The 25942-nt window shown below is 38.6% G+C and overlaps 1 protein-coding gene across 4 annotated transcripts in view; it reads right to left on the reverse strand.

The window, feature by feature from the left end:
• VTI1A (vesicle transport through interaction with t-SNAREs 1A) overlaps nt 1-25924 on the reverse strand; it is a 256556-nt gene extending 230632 nt beyond the window's left edge. For 2 of the 4 annotated variants that reach the window (XM_033065469.2, XM_033065471.2), the window contains exons 1-3: nt 25513-25924; nt 19062-19120; nt 15261-15371 (exon numbers count right to left, since the gene is read on the reverse strand). In XM_033065469.2, coding sequence (XP_032921360.1) covers nt 15261-15371; nt 19062-19120; nt 25513-25606 — 264 coding nt within the window. In that variant the 5' untranslated portion in view covers nt 25607-25924. The remainder of the gene's footprint in view (nt 1-15260; nt 15372-19061; nt 19121-25512) is intronic. The other 2 variants (XM_033065468.2, XM_033065470.2) reach the window with 2 other exon arrangements.
• Nucleotides 25925-25942: the final 18 nt, after the last annotated feature.

Consider the following 25942-nt stretch of genomic DNA (forward strand, 5'->3'; position numbering starts at 1 on the left):
ACCAGAATGCTAATTAATGGCAACTTGCAGAAGTGCACTGCAGCTACGGTGCCCATACTCTGACAGAGTTATTTGCAATCTCAAAACTATGTTCCCAAATAAGTTTAGAAATTAAAGGTTTGTTTTGTTTTGTTTATTTTTTTTCAGGAAAAAAAAAGTGTTCAGTTCTACTGATACAAGGCAGCAATTTTTAATCTGTGCAAAGGAAGTGGATTAAATGAAGCTACCTCTCTAGATAACTCAGGAAACTAACTCAATGCCAGTTAAACAGCACATGAAAGAGCATTGTCCCACAACTTCCAGTGATTTCCCTGGGGAAAGATTTGGAATAAAAGCAATACAAAACACACTTACTGCACAATTGGGAAGTGTTTGATACCACGGGGAGGTAACATGAGGTAAGAATCAAATGTAACAGTTTAATTTACATTAAGTCATATCAATTTTCTCCAACTGTTTCAGAAAGTCAATGCAACTATCTGACAGAATAAGACTGTTGCAAAGTAAATTATACCTTTCATGTTCTTTGGACAGTCAAATAGCAGAGGGTTTTCTGTCAATTATATGTACCACAGATGTACATCCCAAATCTGTCCATCTATCTAACAAAAAGAAAACAATATAGATCTGAAAAACATATTTCATAGTTATCTTAAAGTAATACATAATATATAGGTCAGTCTAACTGCAGAAATATCTGCTCAAAAGGTTGGTGTTCATTAATGCACTACAAAAGTTTCCACAAAACAAAACAGGACTGTACTAATTGGCTGATTGATTCAATACCAAGTTAAAGTAGTTAATTATTCTGGAAAATAGTTATTTTTAATGCACCTGAAGTCTTCCAAAACTATTAAATTTTATATGCCTGCACCAACCTCCCATTACTCTGACTTTCATTAACCACCTCTGCAGGCACTTAGAGAACACCAAAACTGTTGGTACATTTTTGTTTTTATTTATAACAGAAGTTGTGACCATGGACATTGTAACTCATTTCTAACGGGGGAAAAACAACAAAATCATTAGCAACCTCCTTTACCACTCTAAAATTTAGCATACTGTAATTCCTGCTACAACAGCAACAGCTTTGATTCCAACACTCCAGCATCACAAACCAATTAATGCCAACCTCCCCTTCCCAAATTTCTGCATTTCTGGCTAACTTCTCTATCTGACACATGGATTTCGGCACATACAGTGATGTGAGGAAGGGATGGATTCCCCTTGATGAGATTCAGATACATCCTTAGAGAGACAATATTCAAAGTACTCAGCTGGCATTTTGTGAAACATCATGAGATTATCTACCAACACATTTCCAATCTACCTGTGCACTTCCAGCTATGATAAATGAAGACCTGCATGAAGCAGCAGCAAGAACACTGTGGGAAAGTTCATCTTAGTTGTGAAATTGGTCACCAAAGACAGAATGGAAAGCCTGGCTGGCAGAGGACAAAGTTTTTCTTCTGAAAGCTCCTCCCAAGTCTAAAATGGGAAATTGAGAGACACAATTCAGACAGGCTACAGGCTTCAGTAGGAACTTTGCTTGCAGCCATCAGGATCAAGATGGGCATTCCCATTTTGAATGCAGAGCAAGGTACTTGGTATTTCAATGCATGCTCTAGGTTAACACTGTGAAACCCCACCAAAAGTCCTGCACACTGTACACAAAAACCTCACACTGTCCACCCAGACTCCAGACCTCAGCAGAGGTGCCCAGGTAGGGGACAGAAAAGCACCACTGGAGCTGTTCCAATCAAATAATTTTAAAAGTCAGAAAGACCAAGGCTGGTGAACTCACACGTGCCACAGACACGTGGCAGAGCTGCAGTGCCCAGTGCCAGTAAGGTCAGGCCAGAATTTTATCAGGGGCAGAGATGGGCAGGGCCATGGAGAGCTGGAGAGCAGTACCCCACAGCATCCCCCAAGCAGGGGAAAACAGCCCTGAAACGGAGCCCTGGGTCATGGTGGGCTGGGGAGGCTGCTCAGGGCCACTCCAAACTGACCATAACTTCAGCAGGATTTTTTATTAATCACAGCTTGTGGAGAATGCATAAAAACCTTCAAGCAGAGAACACATACTGGATTTACATCGCCAAGGAGAAGACAAATTTCAAATCAGAAATATCCAGCATACGAAGCAACCCTGATCCAGATTAAGGCCAAGGACATCTGTCTGTTGTTACAAGAAACTGCTCTAACATTTTAGAATAGTCTTACTGGTTTGCTGCCCTTGAGTCACACAAGCCCTGAATCACTGGCAAGCAAGAAATGAAGAGGTAACATTGCAGAGAGATTCAGAAGGTACTAGGCAAACATGAAAAATAAAAAGAATTAGAAGAAAAAACACCCTCTCAGCTGCAGTCATTTAAGTAGGAACACCACAGAGAAAAGCTCTTAAGTGCAAATCTTTCTTATTGCAGTGTTACTTTCAGTGGCACATGAAACAGCAATGATAACAGGCTCAAAAAAAAAACTTTGAAAATAAAGTTAAAAGATACATGTAACTTAAAACTAACATCTTTTCCTACACAGAAAGGTTAAATTGTGGGGTTGACATTTGCATTTGTTACGTTGTCAACGTTTCCTGCCTATCAGCCTATGTACAAACAATATCTAAAGATGTCATCTACATATTTATACCAAAGGAGTTTATGAACAAGACCTGTCAGTATATTTTAACACCTTTCCAAAACGTCAGCTTTCATCAGGTATAAACACAACATGTTTAATTTATTAGTTTGGTTTAATATAAAAAGTTGACAATCATATGTCACCATAACTATTGATAAGGTAAATAAGGACTACAGGAAAACGTCAGAAAGTTATTAAAACATTTCTCAGCTTCCTGAATCAAATTGGATTTATTGGCTCTTCTCTGTCAATAAGTGCATCACACATTTTTCTTCATATGGCTATTTTTGAAGTGATGTGTCTAACAATGAAGTTTATAGACAGACTATATATCCTACAGAATCTGAATTTCACTTTGACTTTTTGGGCCAGGGGAAAGGACTTTGTTAATATTTTTAAAAAACCCTAACAAATGAACATATGCACAGATTTATTCACCTATATTTAAACATATGCCAAAGATTTCTTTTTCTAAAATGTACTAAGCCTTGTAAAAGGTAAAATATAAGTCAAAAGAAACTTTGAATACAACTCTGAAGTTTAGCAAAGCAATGGATTCATTTCCACTTTCCACAGGAGGTGCTTGATTCAATTCTCTCAGGAAGATTGCTACTACCAAAGGTCCACCTTCGTTGTTTGTAATGTCAGGAGAACAACCTATTCTCACTTCTCTCTAGATATTTCCCCCAAAAATGTAACAAGAGAGCAGCACAGCCACATTTCAAGAATTTCATCCCCCCTACGACTTCACAGCCAAACACCTCATCAGTGAGTCATTGCAGCCAGAATGCAGCAGCTTGCTCTATAGGGAAAAGAAAGCCTTCATCTGAATGCAAGGATAAACTCCATTGTATAGATCAGTTCTAACACTCCTGGCCAAGCCACACTCAGGCCAATTCACAGCCAGAGGCTCAGAAATGTTTAAAGGCAGGGGGTGCCAGAGAATGGGCAGCTCTCCTTGCTCTCACCTAGTCTGACTCTACACCTCAGAATTAGATTCAATGAAGAATTCACTATTGTACAACCAAGCTCATACTAAATTTGATACTATGAACATCACAAACCATGGCATGGCCCTCTTAACTAGACTGTAAGACATACCTGGCAGGGATAACAAGAGTGTTTTCTTAGAATGCACCAGACGTGCTAAACATGCCCTCAAAGACCTGATCTGGATTTCCTGTTGCCAATTTTTGGGGGATTTTAATGATTCATGTCATTTCTGCATCAAAATCACAAATGCAGTGAGTACAGCTGGGGACCCAGGTGTGGAATATCAGAAATATAAGCCACTAATGCTTTGTTGCTATCAGAAATTTAGTGCTGAAGATCTTGAAAGTGGATTGCACGAAATGGAAAAACAGGCTTCGTTTTTCTGTTCAAATGGCAAGTAGATGAAAGAACTGACATATGATCCACAATTTCCAAAAAAGAAAAATAGTCCAAATGTATTAATAAATATATTTAGTTATGCTTATTAGCCATAGGATCATCCAGGCCCATCCCTGGGAGTGTTCAAGGCCAGACTGGATGGGCTTTGAGCAAACTGGTCTAGTGGAAGATGTCCCTGCCCATAGGGAAAGGGTGCTGGAACCACATCATCTTGAAGGTCCTTTCCAATCCAAACCATTCTGTGATCCTATATTTCAGGCTACAGAAGCACCTGTCCTGGTTTCCTTTGTCTGATACAGGGTACAAGAAAGGGAATGGAAATTTCCACAGGGTCCAAATTGTTCCCAAAGGAAGGAAGGACCTCAAAAGGAAGTCTTGCTCCAAAAGAATACATTTATCTACATCAGGAGCATGTTGCAGCTCTTCCACTATTTTTTCTCTAGTGTACATGATTTCAGGTTTCATTGCAGAATAGATTTGGCCCGGTTCTAAGATCAAACATCTTCCCTTCAACATGGTTCAAAGCTGCCTGAAACACCAGTATTTTGTTCAGACCCTCAAGTCTGTTAGTGCACACCTGAAATGGAGTTTCCAGTTCATTCTCCTGAAAAAGCAATTCTATTCAGACTCATATGCAGTAAGTGAGGAAAATTGGGAGATTTTGTCCAAGCAAACACCACCACTGTACACGAAGTCCCAGATGGGAGAAAAATCCTTAGCTAAGACATTTTTTAAAACATACAAGTGGTTTGGAAATTGGTCCTACATTATGAGAGAAGGGAACTCAGCAGTGCTGACCTTAGCAACAGAGTACTTTTTAGGTACAAATTAAAAGTGAAAATTTCTAACATTTGCCCCAGAAAGGGAAACAAAAAAAGGAAAAGGGAAAATGAGGAGAGAAAGGAGCAAATTTTCCTTATGTTCATTCTAAAATACATGCATTTTAAACCAAGCTCTCTACAGGGCACAAGTGCTGAGCCACCGATCTGCATTGCTGAATGCCAGACTTTTAGCTCATGAATGGAAAAAAGGGATTTAATAACACGTTTGAAAGTGACTCCAAGTATGGGTCAGGAGAAAGATGCAGCCCAGGTGCCTTCAACTGAAATAAAGATCTAACAGGAGGACAACATGACAGAAGGTAAGAAAAAGACAAAAGGAGCACTAAGGGCTTAAAAAGGCTGGGAAAGCAATTCAGGTTAGCAACCCCTAACTTAATCCTGACCTTTCTGTAACTTTTTACCTTGATTTAGTTGACTGAACTAACTTTGTGGGAAGCTTACACAACTGAACCAGAGAATCTGACTTCTCCTGAAGACTGGGCAGAAAGAAGAGGGAATCACGTGGTCACTTGAGGGTCTAAATGGCATTGAATTATGAAACTATACAAAGCAGTCAGTACAAATCAAACATTTCCTTTTGAATAAAAAACCCCTAGCATTGTGGTTTAGACCCTGCCTTAGCATTATTCGTTTTACTCCCAACCACATTAATCTTAGATAAATGCTTCTCCTTCTTTAAGGATGCTAGAAATTTTGACAGAAACACTTAACATGAAAACCTGTAGTTTCAAAGACAGCTGCTAATGGAACAACCTGTAATACTGACACTAATCTATATTTCTTAAATAAAAATAATCACAAGAAACACATTAACATGAAAACCCAGTCCTTTGCATAGTTCTGTTTAGTTAATACTCATTATAGTGCCAAAGAGCTGTAGTCATGAGTGAGAAATCCCTTTGTGCTTGGCACTCCACAAACAGGGATCCCTGTGACAAAATATCTGCAGTTACATGTCCCAAAATACCAACCACCATAATGGAATGTAACTTCAGATTCTGAAATAAGAGAATTTGCTTTGGTATTAATGCAGTTATTCTCCCTGAAATGAAATATTAACTACCACCTTTTTTTCCTGGTTGGTGACACAACCTAGCAAAAGTTACAGCTCGATTTAATAATGGCTCAAACCTTTATTCAGGAATCAGCAAAAAGGAGGTGTTAAATTCATAATGCAGGAGCATTTTCTAACTAAGGCCTAAGCCAAGACCCACCAGACACAATACAAGCCTTTTCTTTGACTTGCCAGAATTCACATTTGAATCTTTAGTGAACAGGTACAAAGCCTGCAATTGCAATTCAGTGTTTTCCACACTGACCAGGAGGGTAAGTTGGCAAACACTACCCTTATTCATTCTAGTCTTAACTTCTCAGAAAGTAAAAAAAAACCAAACTAAGGACATGTTGGAAAGTTGTGGGGGTTCTGAAAGTAAGCACAAATGCCACTCAATGGGAAACATGCAGAGCCCACACACACACTCCCCATTTTCTTTCTCTTTATAGATCCAGGCACCAAATATTTAGTTAGCAAAACCCTTTTTTCATTACACCCATCTGAAATGGTTAAACGTTACTATAGAGGGAAAAATTATTCTGTTCTACTGCTGATCCCTGAAGCCACCTGCTATATTCCTTTTTACTATCTGTAATCTTTATATTTCTACTCTAATTTTCATTGATCACCTCTTTTAGGAGTGAAACCTCTGTAGTATTCATTAAATATTGGAAAAGGCCTATTTTCCTCGCCCTGGCACCCTAAACCCAGTTTATAAAAAGCAAATGAAAAGGAAGGGAGGTGCTGTATTTGATCCACTTATTATAAATGTATACAAGCATTAAATTGTCAAATGTACAACTTTAGATCCTCTAGCCTTTGCAGGGCTTTCCTCCCTAACTGAGTAAGAACAGCAAGTTTAAACAGACTCTGTGGCCAAGAACCACTTTTTGTTGAGGTTCGTACAGCAGCTTTTAAGGGAAGCTGGCTGTTGTTGGGACAGACTACTAAATGATTGCAGAGTAAAAACAAAAAGCTACCAAACAAAAGAACAAAGATATTCACACTTTTTCCATATGTTTCACATAGTAAAGAACATTACTAGGAGAAGGCAGAATCACTCTAATACACTGACAGCTCCGGTTTTTTACTTTATATTCCTTCCTCACTATGTCTTTAGCCAGAAACAAGACGACATCTCCACTGGCATAAAAGTCCATCTTTTTTACCTCTGATAGCCAGTTGTATAGAATCATAAAGTTCCTTCTGAGTTTATTTCTGGTATGTTAAAAAGAACCAGCTTAGAGCACAAAATGGGAAGGTTTTTTTCTGAGACAAAAGAGGTGTGGTTTAGTTTTTAAATACCATTTTAAAGCTTTTGCAGCTAGAAAATATTCAAGAAATGCAATATTTTTCACTACAAATTGAAGTCTACCTAGAGAAGGGAACAGCACTCTATCCAACTCTGATGACATCTGCCTAAATAACTGCTTTGTTCTTGGGTTAGAATTTGGGGTAGAAGTGGAAACAAAAATTTACCATTTTGGGAAGTAAGAAAAAGCATGAAACAAGGAGGACTTACTTGATTAAATTATTTTTCTTAAGAACCCCTGACACTTTTGAGTTCATCTAACACATTAACTTTTCACAAAGGCTGCTCAATCAATTATAGTAGACTTCTTGAGAAAAGAGCCAGAAATGCAATTTAATCAAAATGTATTTCTATTGCACTAAATTTCAAAATTCCATTTTTGGAAACCCAAGAGCATGAAAAAAAATCCTATGCAAAACATGATACCTGGCAACTCTGATTTCTTGTAAAACACACAGAAGTTAACATGTAACATCACTAAATCAGTGCTACAGAAAGCACCAGAAAGGAAGAGCAAATACATCCATCACTGTTTCTTCTTCTCTCTCATTAACAAATCTAGAATGTATTTACATTTACAAGAATTTGTAACTGGCACAGAAAAAATTGTACTATCCCAGCAACATCAAAAATCTACAGTGTCTCCTGCTATTCTTTGGCAAAGGTTTTCAGCAGAAACAAGGTAACTAAAATATTAGTAGTACTAACAGAATATAATAAATGCTGGTATTTGTAATGTTTGGCAACTGTTTGACAACCAGACATGCAATGTATTCAGTTATGCAAAGGTTTTTTTAACACTCCAATATTTGCTTGTGATGCAACAAGAATTTTAACAAACATTTAACATGTAATGACCATATAAAATTTCCCCCTTGAATTCTGATTGAGAAAATATCAAGATAAAGAACAAACCTCTTGAAGTTGGGTAGAAATAGTTATTTTTAACCGCAGTGGTTATATTTCAAGTTTCTCTTCATGGAAGCAACAAAACCAAGCTGGCAAAAAAAGCTATTAACCACTCATTTGCCAACTAATTTTTGACATGGGACAGTTAATCAGTCACAAATAAAAAGTTCACCATTTACCAGATGGCAAATTCACTATAAAGGGAAGCTATTTTTGACCATGGCAATTAGTCTTCTCATGTTTCAAACACTGCATTCTGTTTTCACATTAATTTTTAAATCTATGTGGCTTTAACTTAAAATAAACTGTACATCAAAAGAATGGAAAATAAACAGCCAGGAACACAATTTGACGAATTGGATTTATTTAGTTTATTTAGCTAAACAGGGTCCATTGGATCTCTTTAATAGGCTGACAGTTGCACTGGGCTGGTTAATAAAACATTCAACACAGTATCTTCAGCCAATATAGAAATGCAAATCCCACCAGAAATATTTTATTCATGAAACAGTAATTTCAGTTACTACCAAAGCAAAAAAAAAAAAAAAAAAAAAAAGAAAAAAAAAAGAAAAAAAAAAAAAAGGAGGGGGAAGCGAGCGCCACTTGCTTTGCAAACAAACAGCGCCACCCAGCGTCACTCCAGGGGCAGTGCACCTGGAACCGCTGGAATTCTGGAATTAATCCTGCCCTGTCAAAACCAACCTGCTCTGTTTTTTATTATTTACATGACCAGCACTGAAATGCAAAATAGCCTCGTTCTAGCTGGGGGGAAAAAAAAAAGCCAACAAAAAAAACCCCAACATAATAACACATTAAGGAACTCGAGAGTGCAGTTCTAGCCTGAAAAGCAAACATTCAAATGATGGGGTTTTGCTCAGTTTGCTGATTTTTAATTTTTTTAGCAATCTTTATGTTTCTAGCTCGTGATAGAAACAAAATCAAACTTCTACTTAAATGAGTGCAGGTGAGCAAAACAATGAAGTGAGCAAGAGGTACTCTGTTTTCCTCATTCATCATTGCCTCCTACACCCATGTGCAACTACAGGACCTTTATTACTGCTGCTATCAAAAGCAGGACAGTGACAGCTGCTTCTTTTTGCACTGCAGGTACAGGAACACCACTTGAGTAGAATAAGACATCACTGAGGGAGTGGGAAACAATAAAGCCTTTCCCCTTGTGTCCCACTCCCCACAAAACAGCATTCACCTTTTCTATATGAAGTCCCTTCACTCATCAGCTGGTTAAAAGTAATTTTGCATGAACGTGGCTTCTTCCATTCTCTTTTAGAAAGAACAGCAAACATACTTACTTCTACTATTTTGAGAAGTAGAAGTTTTAACATAAGAACAAACTCCATGGTAAACAGAAATTGCAGTTCTCTACTTGAGAGGCTGAAATCTGAACATTTCTACAAACTATCAGGTGAGAAATTGCTAAGTGAAAAAGGCAAATCTGGCATCATGCTGAATTTCTATTACATGTCTTCTAACACATTTTATAGAAAGACTTCATTCTGACACAGACTACTTTTCAGCTTAATTTAGTACAGAAACATTTTGTGTGTGAAGGGAGAAAGAGGCATGAATGCTTACAGAGCCCTGTGTGAGTCATACACCTTCCATTCACAGCCCCCAGCCACAAACACGAGTTATCAGACTCACCAAATCACTTCCTGAAAACACCTTTATTTGTAATCAGTCAGCCAAGTCTAAGCTACACAAAGGGGTGTTTCTTAAAATCATGTGCATCACCTCCACCACAGCTTGCTGAAGGACCAACAAAGAGACACCACAGAAGTCACCAGTCTTAGTCCTACATTAACAGATGAGATAGACACAGAATTTCCTGTGAGGCTCAAGGGGGAGGGAGGTGGTTGAGAGAAGAATCTAGTCAAGGCATTAGCTTTACTGATAAAAAATTTGCTGCTTGGTTGCCCTCACCCAGCATGTTATCTCTTCACACATTGAGTTACAAGATGCAGAACACACTGGTCAAACACAGGACGATTCTTTGCAAGCAATACCTACAGAGTTACAAAGCCCAGGAGGTAAGGTGTGTTTCACTGGTCTGGCCTCTCAGGAATCTCAGCTCACCCTTTAGGCAAATTACAAATTAAGCATGCTAACTCCTATCTTTCACACTTTACTCTGCAGAAAAGTAGCTCATCACTAGTAAATTCCATTATGAAATAAATTTATTTCCATCTTCAAACTTCCACACAAAAAAATAAAAAGAAATTTAAGACATAAATAATTTAGGGCAAAACAGGAATTCTAAGTTATACCACTTCCTAATATTTCATCTGTCTAGGCTTGAATGTTACAAAATAAAAAATGAGAGAACATTTTTTCCTGTATCACTTTTCCCTCATTTAAAATAGCAGTATTATAAATCAAGTAATTGCAAAAGGTCAAATGCCTCCACCTTTTTCCATCACAAATGCACGAGGGTGGGGATACGAGTGAAAACAAGCTGAAGACAATGTGGAGTTAGCCTCTATAGAAAAGAAACCACCCTAATGCTCAGCCACTGTCAGGCAGACAAATATCATATCAGAGGTTATTAGAAAAGTCACAGAGGAAAACAAATAGTACCTCTGTAAGGTGCAGTTTGAGGAGAATGTAGAGGAGTGATTATTTATCTCAAGAAGGTGACAGTATTTATAAAAATGGCAGTGAAAGAACTTTTGTTCACAATATGCTTTTTCAAAACCAGATTGTCAGAGTACAGGGCCAGATAATTCAAATTCTTTCTTCTGAAACTTAGTTCAGTCTTGTGTGCACTAAAACAAATCCTCCACAGCCCATTCAAAAGAGCTGTATTATTCACATAGTGAAAACTAATCTGATTTCAGAAGTTTTAAATGTGTCAACAGATCAGGTTTCACTAAAGACACCAGGCAAGGTCCTGGTGCACACATCATGTTTTGGTGTGACAAATTCCCTGTTTTTAAGAACACTGTTGGGATTACAACAGTTAAGATATACACACATGGTTCACAATTTTTTAAGTACAAAACATAATTGCACTATTTGCTTTATAAATCAAAATAACCCAGCTGCAACAGTTGAGTCTCTAAGTTTTAGATCAAACTGGAGACCTAGGGAAGACTGGCCATAAAGATGCAGCCAGCAAAGCTGTCATTTGACAAATGGTGTTCATTATGCTTACAGCCAGATGATTATTTGTCTGGGTAGGTGACTGAACCTGAAAAGGGGGTAGTGGTACTTGCAGAAAACAGCCAGAACACAACAGACACAGTTGTTGAGGTGAGCTTCTGGACTCAGGTGGTATTTGAGAGTCATGCAAGAGAGTTAACTTCATCCAATGAAATTCCATTGGTTATCTCCCTAAACGTTTTTAAAGTTTAACAGCAGCTGAAATTTTAACAATGATCTTAAACAGAACCTGCAGGAGGTATAAATTGTAAATACATACCTCACTATTGACTGAAGCTATTGTTAAATGCCAAAAATGTTTAAATGTTTACTCAAGTTTTCTACAACGTATCTGCAAATTTGCCTCACCTCCCCTTATTTTTCTTTCAAAGGTTATTCTGAAAGTCAGAATTACCAAAACCAGTACCAGTTCTGAGGATTAAAAGAGAATGAGCTCTGTCTCCTGAACTGGTAACAAATGCTACCTGCAAGATTTACCTCTGTGCTGCTGACAGAATAGGAACAGCTTATATGTTGCCTCCTTTATTTGATGACTATTTCTTCTTTCTCAATATGCTCATCTCATTTTCAACACTAACTGTGCAATATTCATTTTTGTAACATGAATATTACTCTATAATGTGGTCTTACAAGATTTTTTTATATTTCCTCATCTATTTGAATGCCTTACATGCCAGCAGTAAGCTTTTCAGGAAAACAAATGCCTGCCTTTGTTTTTTTCTATTTTATGGCACCCTGACATTGAGCCAGGGATGGATACAAGTGCTAGGAAATAACCACATATTTGCTAGGTTTATAGAGTTACATTTTCACTTGGACTGGGATAGATTTAGCTCAAAGTAATGTTTATAAATCTGGAAGCCTTTTACCACTATTTAAAAATAACTGGCTACTTTTAGGTAACAACATAAAATACTTTATTTGTATGAATAAACAACACCTATAGTCCATATACTTAAAATACTTTTTTCTGCTATTCAAGCAGGCACATTCTACATCTGAAACAGCCAGGAAAAAAAAGAAATATTTAAAAGCTTAAACTGCACAATGGTGCATTGGTAGATGCAGGAGAAAGACCTTCTGATAGGAAGATTGTTTCAAGCTTCAGGGACTCTTACACAGGTGGTCCCAAGCCGTGGAGCAGCCCGGAAAGCACAAGAATGTGATGTGCAACTCCACCTGGGGCCACCAGATAGAGCCAGCAGCACATTCCCGAGCCCTGCAGCCCAGCTGGTCCCACCACACCTTCCCCCAAAGAAATGGGATGTGCTAATGAAAATGACATCATAAACCCAAGATTTACATCTGCAAGTGAAAAGAGACAGCATAAGGCTTATCAAACATGTTCACTCTGTTTCAGTATGTTCATCTCAAGCCTGAAAGTTGGCTTTTTGAGATGTGTGCAACTTTTCTGCAGAGAAGCAGCACTTCATGCCTGCCCTGTTCTGATATTTCTCCCCAGGGAAGACTGCAGAGCACTGAGGTGAGCACCAGAAGCCCCTCCTGACTAAAGCTGAGGTGCAGTGCTTGCTGTGTTCATTTTCCCCATCAGTACTCACAGTGCTTTCTTTTTTCATTATCACTGTTCCCCTTCAAGAGAGAGGGCCAATACAGGGCAAGGTGTTTTTTCTCCTTGGATATGATTTACTGCAATTAGAGTGTTACCAACTATGCATGTGCATTACAGTGCATGGGGGAGATGCCTTTGCCTTCACACAGCCCTGGACTGCAGAGCACTGACACCTAACTGCAGGTCTCAAACCAGCAAGGATTAGCAATGAGAGGAAATAAATCTCCTATTTGTAACTTTTTCCTATTTGATTTCAAAGTTAGAGATGAAAAGCCATGTTTGGAGTAACTTTTCTAAGCACAGCGTAACAGAGCTTAAATCTGTATTTTTCAGAATATACTTCAACATAGTAAAGTGTATGGGGAAAAAATCCCTACACATTCCCAAAGATGCCACAGCACCTAGTAAATATTATAGTGAAGACATTTTGTCATTATTACACACAGAGCTCAAAATAAAGTCACCAGTTGCATATTAAATGTCAAAAATAAACTTTAATGTTGTCCATCCTGCCAGTAAAGAATGGACAAGTCCACAAACCCCATGTTTCCTTTTCCTAGCTTTAAACATGTTGCTGTGCTGCTGTTTTCCATAACTCTTTGGGTAAGGGCAAACTTTCAGATGCTATGTGGCATTCAAATAATCACAAGATCAATTCTCATGTTATCAATCAATATAAAATTAAACTACTGGTGCTGGTTCTGCATTCACTTTACATTTGAAATACAGAACTTAATGAAAAAGACTTTGTACTGAAGTATGTAATTTTTGCAATTAATTTTGTTCTATAGTTTCCAACAAGTTGCTATTTGCCTGGATAATAATCCAAAAAGAGTCTTAAATCCTTATGTACAAAATTAGAAATATATTAGTATTTAGAAACTGGAACTGTGTAAAGCATTTAGTTGTAACACCACTATTTGCTATAAGTGAGATTTTTTCAAGAACAGTTATTTTCTTCCAGCACTTTGGTCCATCCTTCACATCATTTTCTTTCCTTGATCTTCTGCTGAAGATCCTTGGGTTTGGAGCTGCTGTTTCTACCCATTATTACAATCTGTTCCTTCCTCTTTCTCGTGTTTTGCTTCTTCACTCTGAGCACAAGCTTATGTTGTTGTGATCATGTAACTCCCAGTGCTGTGATGCATTTCCTTGCACTCATTTCTCTTCTTCCATACAGTGTTCTGTTCTGAACTCTCTCATTTTCACTTGCCTGGGAATATGACAGTATGAATTCCACCATCTACCCACATATAGAAACAGGTCAGGAACAAATACATGCCGACAGCAAATTCTCCCACATCTGAGAAGATAAACAGCATTCACAATTGGTCCAGAAATTGCTCTCTCTGGGAAGTCACTGTTTGGCCACATGCAATTCCTACAGTGGAACAGACGAGACTGCCTCAAAATTTTGATGCAAGCCTTTTTATTATAACATTCCTCAAACTTTACAAACCGCAACCATCTTCTCATACATTTTTGTGCAAGTGCTCAACTTGGCAGAAGCACAGAGGAGTGACAGTCAGCTGGATTTCTTGGCTGCAGGTATAAACATTGACTCCCCTCCCCTGAAGGATTAAACTGCTGCCAGCAACCTGAGGAAATTCACAGTTCCCCAGTGAATGGAAAATACTGCCATGAGTTATTTTTTTCTCCCTACCCTGGAGGAACTGAGCTGCTGCCAATTAACATAGCATTTTCCTACATTTTGCAATCCCTTTGAACTTTTTCAGGATTTTACAGGAAACAGTTTTGTCTCTATGTAAATCTATTCAGTGTAAATCCCAGTCACAAAAAAAGGACTGATAACTGTAGCAGAAGCCCCTAGACAAGGGAATCTTGTTACTTTGCATCCATTACTAAAAAAAAATGTAGTATTTATAACCAATTTGTACAAAAGCCAAGAGGAATCTAAGTGCAATGAAAAAGAAAACACAGTGACTAACAAATAAAGTGCACATGAGATAAACTACATTCAAAAATTCCACGGATTGGAGATTATACTGCTTTTCATGTTACTGCCCATATTACTACAAGCTGTCATTCCTCAAGAAATAGGATTAAAAGCTGACTATTTTGCATACATCATGAACACTCATAATGTTTAATGACAGAGAAACAACAGAGTTCCAGGGTAAAAGGACAGGAGGCTAGCAACTGGAATATTGGTATGGGACTGCTGCTAAAAGAAAAGCTTCTCTTCCCCAGTTTGGTTTTCATCTGTCCCCATACATAGCAAAATACACACAGAACTCATCTCACACTAACCAAAAATATCCTCTCGTTTGCCTGAGTAACTGCATTGTTTTATTCTGAAAATTCTTAGAGATGCCTTTTTTATGTAATATGTGAAAAACTCACAAAGTCAGCTTCAAGTTTTCCCATTTCTTGTTTGTAGCTTCTCATTCGACTGCTGTACATCCCTCGGCTTTGAGGTGGGATCTCTCGAACTTCAAGTTCCATCTGCTCAAGCTGACAAGTAAAAACAAAGAGGAGGTATATAAATCAAAGGGCTAATTAAAGCAAGAAAAAATTTATCTAAGTTCAGGAAATATTCCTTCTTTATAAGGAAAAATGTTTCTTATTTTGCAATATACAAACAATTTATCAAAATCTTTGCACCGTCTTAAGTCAAGAAACAAGTGACAACATTAGTATTACTAACACTCAGAGGGAATTACTAGAGCAAAATATTTCTAGATTTCAATTCCAACTGTGATGAATATTATTATAAAAAAATAGAAAAACTGAGGATAATTTCTGCAAATGAGCATAGTTCAAAAGAAAGCCTACTCTACCTAGCTGTGCAGTTTTAGAAACCATTGGCTGAAAAAGGTATTTTACTTATCTATGTATTTCAAGTTTTATTTACTACCAGTCTGTATGTTTAATAAAATGATTCTTATGTTTAATAAACTAATTATTTTTTCTTTAAACATGGCTAACTCAGCAGAATTACATAACCTGGCTAATAAATCTACGTCCCAAATCTATATGTAAATATATTAAATAGCTGAATTTCAGGGTTCAATGACAATGCCATTCAAGGACTTGCATACAGTCAAATGGATTAAAAAATTACAGACATATTCTATATTTTTTTATTTATTCTTGCCATGTGGAATTCCGCACAGGGGTACAGCAAATCAAAAGTTGTAAATGAGGGCTGCTAATTACCTGCCCACTGGGTCTTGGAGCCTGCTCTAAATGGTGCTATCTGTTCAGGAATTCTGTTTTGAACAGCAGAAGAATCCCAGACCTGCCTTTTAAAATCTTTCCAATTTACTTAAAAAAAGATAAAAGAATACCTCTCCTTGGTTCTGTAGGCACCTGAAACAATATTTACTCACCTCCTACCAATCTTGGTTGAGCAATATGGCATAGGAGCAGAAATGCTTTTCAATTAGTCCCAGGCTACTGGCTGCAGGTCTTCACAAGGGACTGCTTGAAATTATTCCTATGTAATCATTTGCTTACACTTTGAAATTTCATCCTCATATCATAAGAAAAGCATCTGAATTTAATCGATGGAATTGCCAGATACTCAAAAGTCATTTTGCCTGATCTATTCTGATTATACAAAATGATATTCAATAAAAAACTATAAAGCAGACTTTAATTAAATAGTTGCTAATGAATTGAAACATACAAAGCAATTTCTAATTCCACCCAGGTCTTTAGCTTAACTTTACAAAGGGGTATTATAAATGAAACCAATAGCTGAAATTAATAGCTTATTTCTTATCAATTTCATCTTAATATATTTGATCTCAAATGTTCTGTAAACATTTCAACATTTCTCTTATATATTTTTCAAAAACAAGCAAAAGTGGAGCAGCCCTTCATATTTCCATTCAAAAATACAACAAAGTAGTGTGGCTGATGTTGTCCACTCCAAAACAAGTCTCCCCCTCCTACAGGAACTTCTCCATCTGCCCTGGACTCTGGAATCAGCTGCTAGCATTTTAAGAAACTCGTAAGCATCAGTATTTTACTGGAACTAAAATAGAGATCTAAACTACAAAAACACAAGACAAGAATAACCCAGCACTTACAACACAAAAATTTTGTGATGTGCCCTTCATCAAAGGCAAACAACAGAGAGACAGTTTTGTCTTCTTGAAAGCAGAATTTCACTCGAAAATTCACAATTCTTCTAGCACATGCTAGATTTTATACACAAAGAACTTCCCCAAGGTTAGCTCAGCAATCACCTTTCCTAAAAACCTGGTAAAAATAACAATCAGATACTCCACATCGGATGTAGAACAACAGGATTTCTCTCCTGAGGTTTCTTACTCCTCAGCTCTGGCTTGAAAAGGTAGCCTGGGAGTCTGAAAGTTTTCATGTCACTTCTGCACATACATCAAATCAATTACACCAGTGATTTTACCCAAACAAAGCAGACAGTGTTTTAAAACCATCATTGCTTAGTGAATACAAATAAATTATCTCTATAATAATATTTATAATACTTGAGAGTGTTATTTCCTGGCCAAGTAGGAAATAAAACAAAATCAGCTAATCCCAGCTTTGACTACGCAAGACAATGAAGCAAAGCAATGCATGAAAACTATCAGCAGCAAGGAATTAGATTTATTTTGATTTTCTACTCTAGCCTCTAGTTAAAGAGGATCTTTTAAATCAGTTCTGTTATTAGTAGGTTTGTTCAAATTGATTTCTAAACCCAAGCCTTGACATTAATCACAAACATGTTGAGTAATTGCTTAAAGCCAATAAATGAATCTAAAGATCTAAAACAAAAGTGTGAAAGAAAAGCCAATAATTAAATGAAGATCATCATTAGGATAAAAATACAGATACTGGATTCATTTTTTAATCTTGCAATAAATAGAAACTTAGATGGTCTTTTTCTGACATAAGGAGAGAAGTAAGTAGCCATTAATTCAATTTCTGCTCCTTCCAATCTACTACAAATTTGAATGACCACCCACACTGGAGCTTCTCTGTACTGCCCTGTCTTTCACCACATCAGCTTGTAATGAAAACAAGCTGAAAAACAGTTCTAGATTTCTACTTTTTGCAGTTGTTTGAATATGAAAATGCCCGAAAGGCCTTGATGTGTCTTCAGAACATGCTCATGAAATGAGGCAGTAATTTTACCATGTTTCTCACTGGGAATACCAAATCAGGGAGGTTAGGTAGCTTGTCATCCTTACAAGGCAAAACTGCAGGAACTCATCCCAAGATCCAGCTTTTCTGGATGCTATTCCAAAGCTCTGGTCTAAATTCTAATTTTAAACCAAAAGCACAGTTGAGAGACCTTTCTCTTCCTATTCCACTTGAAAAAATATTTTTATTGTTTAGTTAATAGCCAAATAATTGATCCAAGTTCTCTCCATTATAAGAAATTCTGGAGTAGAAAAGCTAATTTCTTTCCCTATCCTAACATTCAGATTACATTTCTGACAGATAAACCAAACCCATTTGCAAGCAATAAACAAAAGCAACTTCAGGTAAGGCCTGAAAAAGACAATCTCAGCTGCCACCAACACCTTTGCTCAGTTACTCCACATCTACAAAGCTTTACCCTTATATTCCTCCCAGATGGAACACACACCAGGCTGTAATGGGAACAAAATAAATAAAAGTCACAGTTGCTTAGCACATGTTGCTTGTCACATACTGGGTTTTTTTGTCAGTGTGAACTACAAACTAATCCTTGATTAACACCTATACTTTTCTTGGATCAGTGACCCACACTGCCATGGCCCCCTTTATGCCTCACTTGCTAAAATGATAAAAAGATCCATTGCTCTCCAAGACACTCTGATAGATGAAATTAAGTAGGTGCTTGGGTCTTACAAAGTCGTGGTGTGCAAATATTTAATTCCATTCCCAAAGCAAAAGACCTACTCCTAAAAACTAATCCTTAGGTTTAGAGACCTAAACTCCAAGCTTGTAACTCTTTATTGACTTACAGCAATAGTGCAAACCTTGCATCAATTAACACAGGACTAAAAAAGATACACTCTTCTTGTATTTCATACCCTCAAATAAGAATTATTTCAAGACTATTATTTCATTTTTTAATATATCACCATTAAGTATTTTTAGGGCATGAGTGTTAAATGCTACTATCAATGATGCTATTGCTTTTGTTAGGAATTTGCAGCTAACTTATGAAAAGCCAGAACATACCAGTTCCCTCGCTTCTTCAAGCTGTTTCTCAACATTTGCAACCATCTGCTTCTTCTCATCTGAAACAGAATTGTGAAAATACAAATATAATTGTGCTCTTACCATGAAAGAAAAATATACCATTTCAAAAGATTGTGTGTATCAGCTAAAACAGACTCAAGATTTATGCTGTGTGACATCCTCACACATGGTGATCCACAGATTAGTAATTAAAAAAAAAAGACAAAAAAAGACTGGAGAATCCTTGAAGTCTTCTGCCTTGTTATGCAGCATTTGTTAGTTAGGAAAGCACTTGCAGCTGCTTCAGCAGTAGGAATTATGCCTCAGCAGGCACTTGCTGGCGTGTACAAATGTATGAGAAGGCACAAAAATACACTAAATAGAAAAAAAAATCATTTAAGAACAAAGGTTTAATGTATTGATTTGCAAAATATGAGATGCACAAAAGTAAGCATCCCAATTAAAATTAATTCCAGTTCTGAAGAAAAATTATGTTTCTATTCCCCTACTCCTATGCTGGGTCTAGAACTGTTTCTTTTGCTTCAACAGATATAAAATGAAACGCCACAGAAACTACAATAAAACCACTGTCTTCTAGTAGCAGTAAAAATGGAAATTAGTAATAAAATATGAAAATTTTTAAAATTCAAATAAGTTTTAAGCTATACACAGCAATCACCATCAGGTTCCCCAGCAAGGCTCTATCCCAGCTACAGAGATTGACTTTTGACCTGCCTCCAACCATCCATTCACAGACAGAGAATCCATTCTGAACTGAGACTCAGTTTTACATCAGCACAAACATTGCTTCACAACTTGGTTTGTTACAGCATGAAAGGGAACAGAGAAATAACCAGACACTGGATAATAAAATGTCCCCACACTGCTTCATTACTGTGGGTATTCAAGGGTTTCATCCTACCATTGCATCTTCCAGTCCTCAGACTCTAAATCCTCCCATTGTGTCAATGAAGTTATCAACAAAACTCTGAGTATACAAATGGTTTGTCTGAAACCAGGAGTATCATGAGACATCTGTACTGGTGGTTTGCCAGATGAAGCAGATGAAAAGTGAATGTCACCAAAGTGTCTCCAGTCACAGCTCCCCAGAGGTCACGATGGATAAGCCCACATTGGTACAGATTTAATCACCTACTCTAAACTTCAGAGCTTTATTTTAAAGTCTGAATCCCCTTGCTTCTCTTCCACATGATCTCTTTGTATCCTGGAACTGACACACTAAAGACCAAAAGGAGCCATCTGATGATCTCCTTTGATCCTCTGCATTCCACAAGCCACTGAATTTCATGAGGGGACCTTTTAATAAAGGAACATAAATCAGGCTGAAATGCCTACCCACCTATCTTCTCATTCACCTAAAATACTCTACACTCTCATTCAAGGACACAGGAACATCACAATCGGTCCTTCCTCAGTTACCTATACTGCAGCTCTGCCTGCAGAGAGGATCAGGCTTGGGACCATCCTTCCTGCAAATCTGGAATTCACATTGCCACATCTGGTGGATTCTACCCCAGCAGACGATGCAGGAAATAATTTCTGTGTTGCACTTTTAGTTTTCTGCAAGCAATGTCTTCCATTAATTCCCCACCAGGCTCTCATGATAGCACCCAGACCAGAAAATTCAGCAATTTATCCTCCTAACATAAAAAAAAAAATAATTCTGCCCCCTTCCTCACCTACATATATTTCTATTCTCATATCCCAAGACATCTCTGTTCTTTCCTTCATTTGGAAGTTAGCAAGATGACAATGGACGAAAATAAAAACAATGGAAGGTATGAAATACATAACAACATTTTATTGAAGCTGAAATAAAATTTAAAATATAGCAGTAGAAAATAAATGTACTATAGCATTTTCAGTACTTCCCTGAGTTGTACTGGATCACAATTTTCATACACATTTAGTAACCTGAAATTTAGGGATATAAAGTTGGGGGCTTTTGGAAAGCATTTCATGCTGAGCAAATTCTGCTTGTAGTTGTGATTACAAGAACTACTCAGCACTCCACTGACTAGTCAACTCTTGCTGACCCATGGAGAAATTTAGCTACAGACCCTTGGTGGGGAAAACTCATTAGTACAGAAGGTCAGGCTAAAACTGCTCACATAGAATTAGGAGGACAGGGCATTCAAATAATCTCCAGCCCAGGTACATAATCACCCAGATGGTGCCCAGGACAACTGCCTTTGAGCAGGCACATGGCAACATCCCAGCACTGCAGCTCTGGAGCAGGATCTTCACAGACTTCCAGGAAAGCAGCTAAACTTGTTGCAAATGCTGATCCTCTAGGGCACACAATACATGTAACCTTGGTTTCCAAACCATTTTTCAGTTTTACTTCAGTGGTTAAGCAAAGGGAACAACTTATTTCACAGCCAGAATCCCCATAGGAAGGGGGGCACAATATTCATAGGATGACTTGCTCAGAGACTGAAAGTGAGATCCAAGGGAGTTCCTCTGGGTAAGAGAAGTTTGCCACTAATCAAGTAGATCAGGACAAACAAGTTACAGTGCAATTAAAGATGCTCATACTAACTGTATTAGTCCACTGTGACTTAGCAGTTTTCAACCTGCCTACTCAATCACTTCCTTAAATACACTTCCACAGGAAATGAAGAAAAAGGTATCTTATAACTTTTCATTTTGATTGAGAATTCAAATATCCTTTAGAGAACATAAAACACAATGTTCCATCAAATACATCTAAATGTAATTTTCCCTACATTGCTAGACAGAATGTCCCAAACAAAATATTCCACATAGTTTGTATAATGTAAGTGGTGAAAATGACAAACTATAAAGACTGGAAACAAAAGGGGGTTTTCCTCTGTGTAGGATTGCAAAGAAATCTGTTCTGTTTGTACAGAACTCAACACAATACTCCAGCTGTATCACTTCCTTAAAAGAAACAAGCTGTCACTACATTTCCCCCAGCTCTTTTAGCTTTGCCCTGGCATTAGACACTTTCTTTGCCTCCCAAAATACATCAGTTACAGAAAGATGGGAATGTGTCTGCAAGGTTGGAAAGATAACATAGCACTGGTTTCATCTCAAAGTCACAGGGGAGATTAAAAAAAACTGACTGAATAGTCCCACTCTTGTGGAATTGCTTCTTTTCATTAGAACATGTTGAGGAAGGGAGTAACAAAGGGCTTCAGTTCACTTGCAGATGTTGATGTGCTCACTCAGGTTACATGTTCACCACTGCCAGGAGTTACTGTCCAACAGCAGAGATAAATGGAATGCATGCATTTCTGTCCTTGGGTTATAAAACTGGGTTCAAGAGGCATAACATAATGAGCCAGACCTGAAACCGAGACAGTAACTTCAGTACAGGGGTACAACAGAACATTAAAGGTGAGGCTTTCTTCAGGTAAACCTGTCAGCAACTGAAATGCAGTACTTTGCCAGCAGAAAATGCAGGTACCAAGAATCAGAAGAATGGCAGCACTCCAGTCCAAAGCCATCACAACCCAGAGGCTACTGTGTTGAGAACAGGCTAAGTGTCACCATTTGTGCTGATAAAGCACAATCAAAAACTGCTTTTGATCAAGCAATCAAAATTTATATGAATTTTTGGTCAAATCGCAAGACAGATGTTTCTCTGAAAAACTAAGGAGTGTTACTAAAACACATCAATCAATGATCTTCATTCTTCAAAGACCTGCAGCAGCATCACAGAAAATCTATTTAAAAAGCATTTCTCTATTTATAACTTTCTTTAATCCTCCAGGTGATGTCTGCCTCAACAACAGAAGACATTTCTTCCCAAGACGTTCTATTGTCCCTGCTGCTTATTGTTTCTGTGATATCAGAGGGCCTTTGTTACAGTTCTTGCTGAACTACTTATGCATTTGTGACAACAGGATTGTCTGCTGAGCCATCATCCTCCTAGAAAACAAGACAGCATCATGTCCTGACAACACAGAATGCAGGAATGTTGCAAAACCAATTAACCAGCATTTCTCCATTACAGCAGGTCCATCTTGGGCAGCAGAGGGCAATAACCAGTCACTAGACTTCAGGAGATCTCTCTTTATTATGCAGAGTGGCACAAGTCCTTACACCTTTCATCCTGCTTCTTCCAGCGGGGAGGAAGAAGGCCATCAGCAATCTCTCTCAAATCACTGCTGCTGAAACTGTCACCTCATGTTCCCCTCCCACCTCATAATCCTCTTTTTGAGGCTCTCCCAGCCATCGCCACAAGAACTAACTGGAACTTCTGGTGATGAAGAAGCAAAGATCTTGCAAATATTCCTATTAAGAAACAAGGGAAAAACGTGTATTTAAAATATTTCTGATAAAGTGTTCAGCATAATTAGAGATATTTTTTTCCCAGGTGGTCAAATGCCACTGTTAGCTAAGGCTGCAGTTTGTTTTGAAGTCATGGAAAATGTTTTCCCTGATGAAAGACAGAATAGCCCTGAAAACAGAAGCAATACCTAAGCCATAAATGTACAGTGCCAGAAGCAGCTTTAATGCAAGTCAGTTCAAACCATGTAAGACCAACCTCAAATATAACATGGGGAGAAAAAAATTAACTTTTGTCCTATCTTGACTCTATTTAGCCCAGGACCACGTTACTGGTGCTGCATAAAAGAGTGATGATTTCAAAGCCTGCTGCTTCTGGGCTATGTCACTATTGAAGCAAATACTCTTTAAACATCTTTTATTTAAGCTTCAGAATCTCCCTGGGTGAATAAGGGAGACTGATTCAAGAGAGGATTATGGAGATCCACTACTATTATGCAGAATATTCTTCCTACCGTTGAACAGACTTTGATGACTTCCAAAATCTATACAACTAAGAACTCAAATCTCTACTCTACAATTAGGAAATTAAATCTCTCTTTTCCTACAAATCACTCTAGCACTACTGATTTTTAGAGGACGAGCCAGTAGTGTATTTATGATGTCCTCCTGTTCCTACCAGAGGTCCTTACATATCCTGTTCAAAAGTTAAGAAGCCTTTGTGAAAAACTCCCTGCATCTTCTCAGTGAATGATTCCAGTGCCCATTTACAGGTTAAATATAATTTCTGAGCAGATTAAATTACACCAGTTCTAAAATTCAATCACAGGAACTCTGATTCTCTCTCTTCTTCATTTTGTGAGTTTCCATTAGAAAACAGACACATTTTTCCACCACAGTTGCAGCTTCTGACTGAATTACCTCCCTGTGTCCTTGCTGCTAAGACCAAAAGCAAAATATCTTCGTTAAGCTAAGGAAAAGCCATCGTTTCCTTTAATCATGGAAGTCAGTCCTCTTCTTTTAGAAGACTTTCTGACTTGCTAAGATTAGAATTGGACATAATCTTCTAGAATCAAAAAGATTTTTAATTCAAAATTCCCTAAGATTACCTATTTTAGTTGACCACCTACCTCAAATCCTGTTTAGAGTCACTACTTCATCACTTCATGATGCATTTCCCACTCTAAAAGTAGGATGTTATTCTTTGGTCCTGGATGCATGATACCTTTTCCTTTAGTCATATGAAAAGTACACTATTAGTATGTGTTTATTTCCTTCTTGTACACTCCTCTGGTTAAGGGTCCCAAACTTTTGGGTAATATGCATAAGAAGCAGAGGCAGAATTATTGAATGAGCTGGAAATAAAAGAGGCATTAAGCTGAGCTACAAGAAGAACAGATGAGAAAACCACGAGTGTCAGCTTCCCTCCATCTCACATTCAAAGCACTGTGTTGGGGCACTGATTCCTACGTGCTGGAAGATTCAGCTCGGCTGATTAACGAGATTATAATTTTCATTTTTCTACTCTTACAGACAGTATTGACTCTACTGCAGGGATACAGCATGAATTAGACCATGAACGCTGCAGGCTACTGACAAACACATCAAAGTAAATGAACACTGATTTCTTTGAATCTGTTCCTGTATGTGAGTCACCACAGACAATTATCCAAATCAAACGTATGAACAGTAGGCAGCAAAAATACTGATTCAGATTAAGTCATGCACAAAATCTGTCTGTGCCATAGGAGAAAGACTCGATTTCCATTAGTGATGTTGTGACATGATCACCCTAAAGAGGATTCGGCAGCAATGCTGGTACAGGGAACATCCCCCGCCAGCTCTGCCCAGCCCTTCAAGTGCACTGGCGTAACTTCGCATGGCCCCAGAGCCGGGCAGAGGGAAGAGCTGATCCTTACAGGTGGTCAGCAATCAAATATTCTGTCCGAGTATTCTCAACACATCTCCAGAGACAACTCGCTGCTGGGACAGACCCGGGCTGCGTAAGGAGCGAGGAGACAGGCTGGGATGAGGGAACGCTGAGACCTCATTAAAACCACGCCGGCACCTCCCGCCACCGCCCTGCGCTCCCAGGGAACTGGAGCGGCTCCGACAGACCAGCCGGCCGGGCCTGCGGAGCGAGGCCCGCGGGGGGCGGAGAGCAGCCGCTCACCTCCTACCAGCTTCGGCACCTTCCCGATGCGGCCCGTGATCTCTGCCGTGAGCACGGCGAAGTCCTGCTCGTAGCTCTCGAAGTCGGAAGACATCGCTGCGATGGCGCTGCCGGTGCCGGGGGCGCCGCTCCGGACCGCGGCGCTTCCGTGTTCTGCCACGCCAAAACGCGTCCCCCACTCCGCGCCCGGGCGCCTCGCCACACGTTCCGGCGAACCTCAGATGCTTTAGCAGGCACGGCCCAACCCCTCCCGGCCGTCCCGACAACCCTTGGACGACCTTGGCGTGCAGGATCGCGCCGCACCGCAGGCACCGAGGAGAGGCGGCAGCCACGGGTCACTCCCGCCCCACAGCCCCTCACGCCCCGCCTCGTAACCTGCAAGGGGGGAGGAACGCGGCTGCGGCGCTACCGGCGGGCCGCTGTTTCTCGG

This window comes from Catharus ustulatus, chromosome 8, assembly GCF_009819885.2.
Source record: "Catharus ustulatus isolate bCatUst1 chromosome 8, bCatUst1.pri.v2, whole genome shotgun sequence".
Taxonomy (NCBI): domain Eukaryota; kingdom Metazoa; phylum Chordata; class Aves; order Passeriformes; family Turdidae; genus Catharus; species Catharus ustulatus.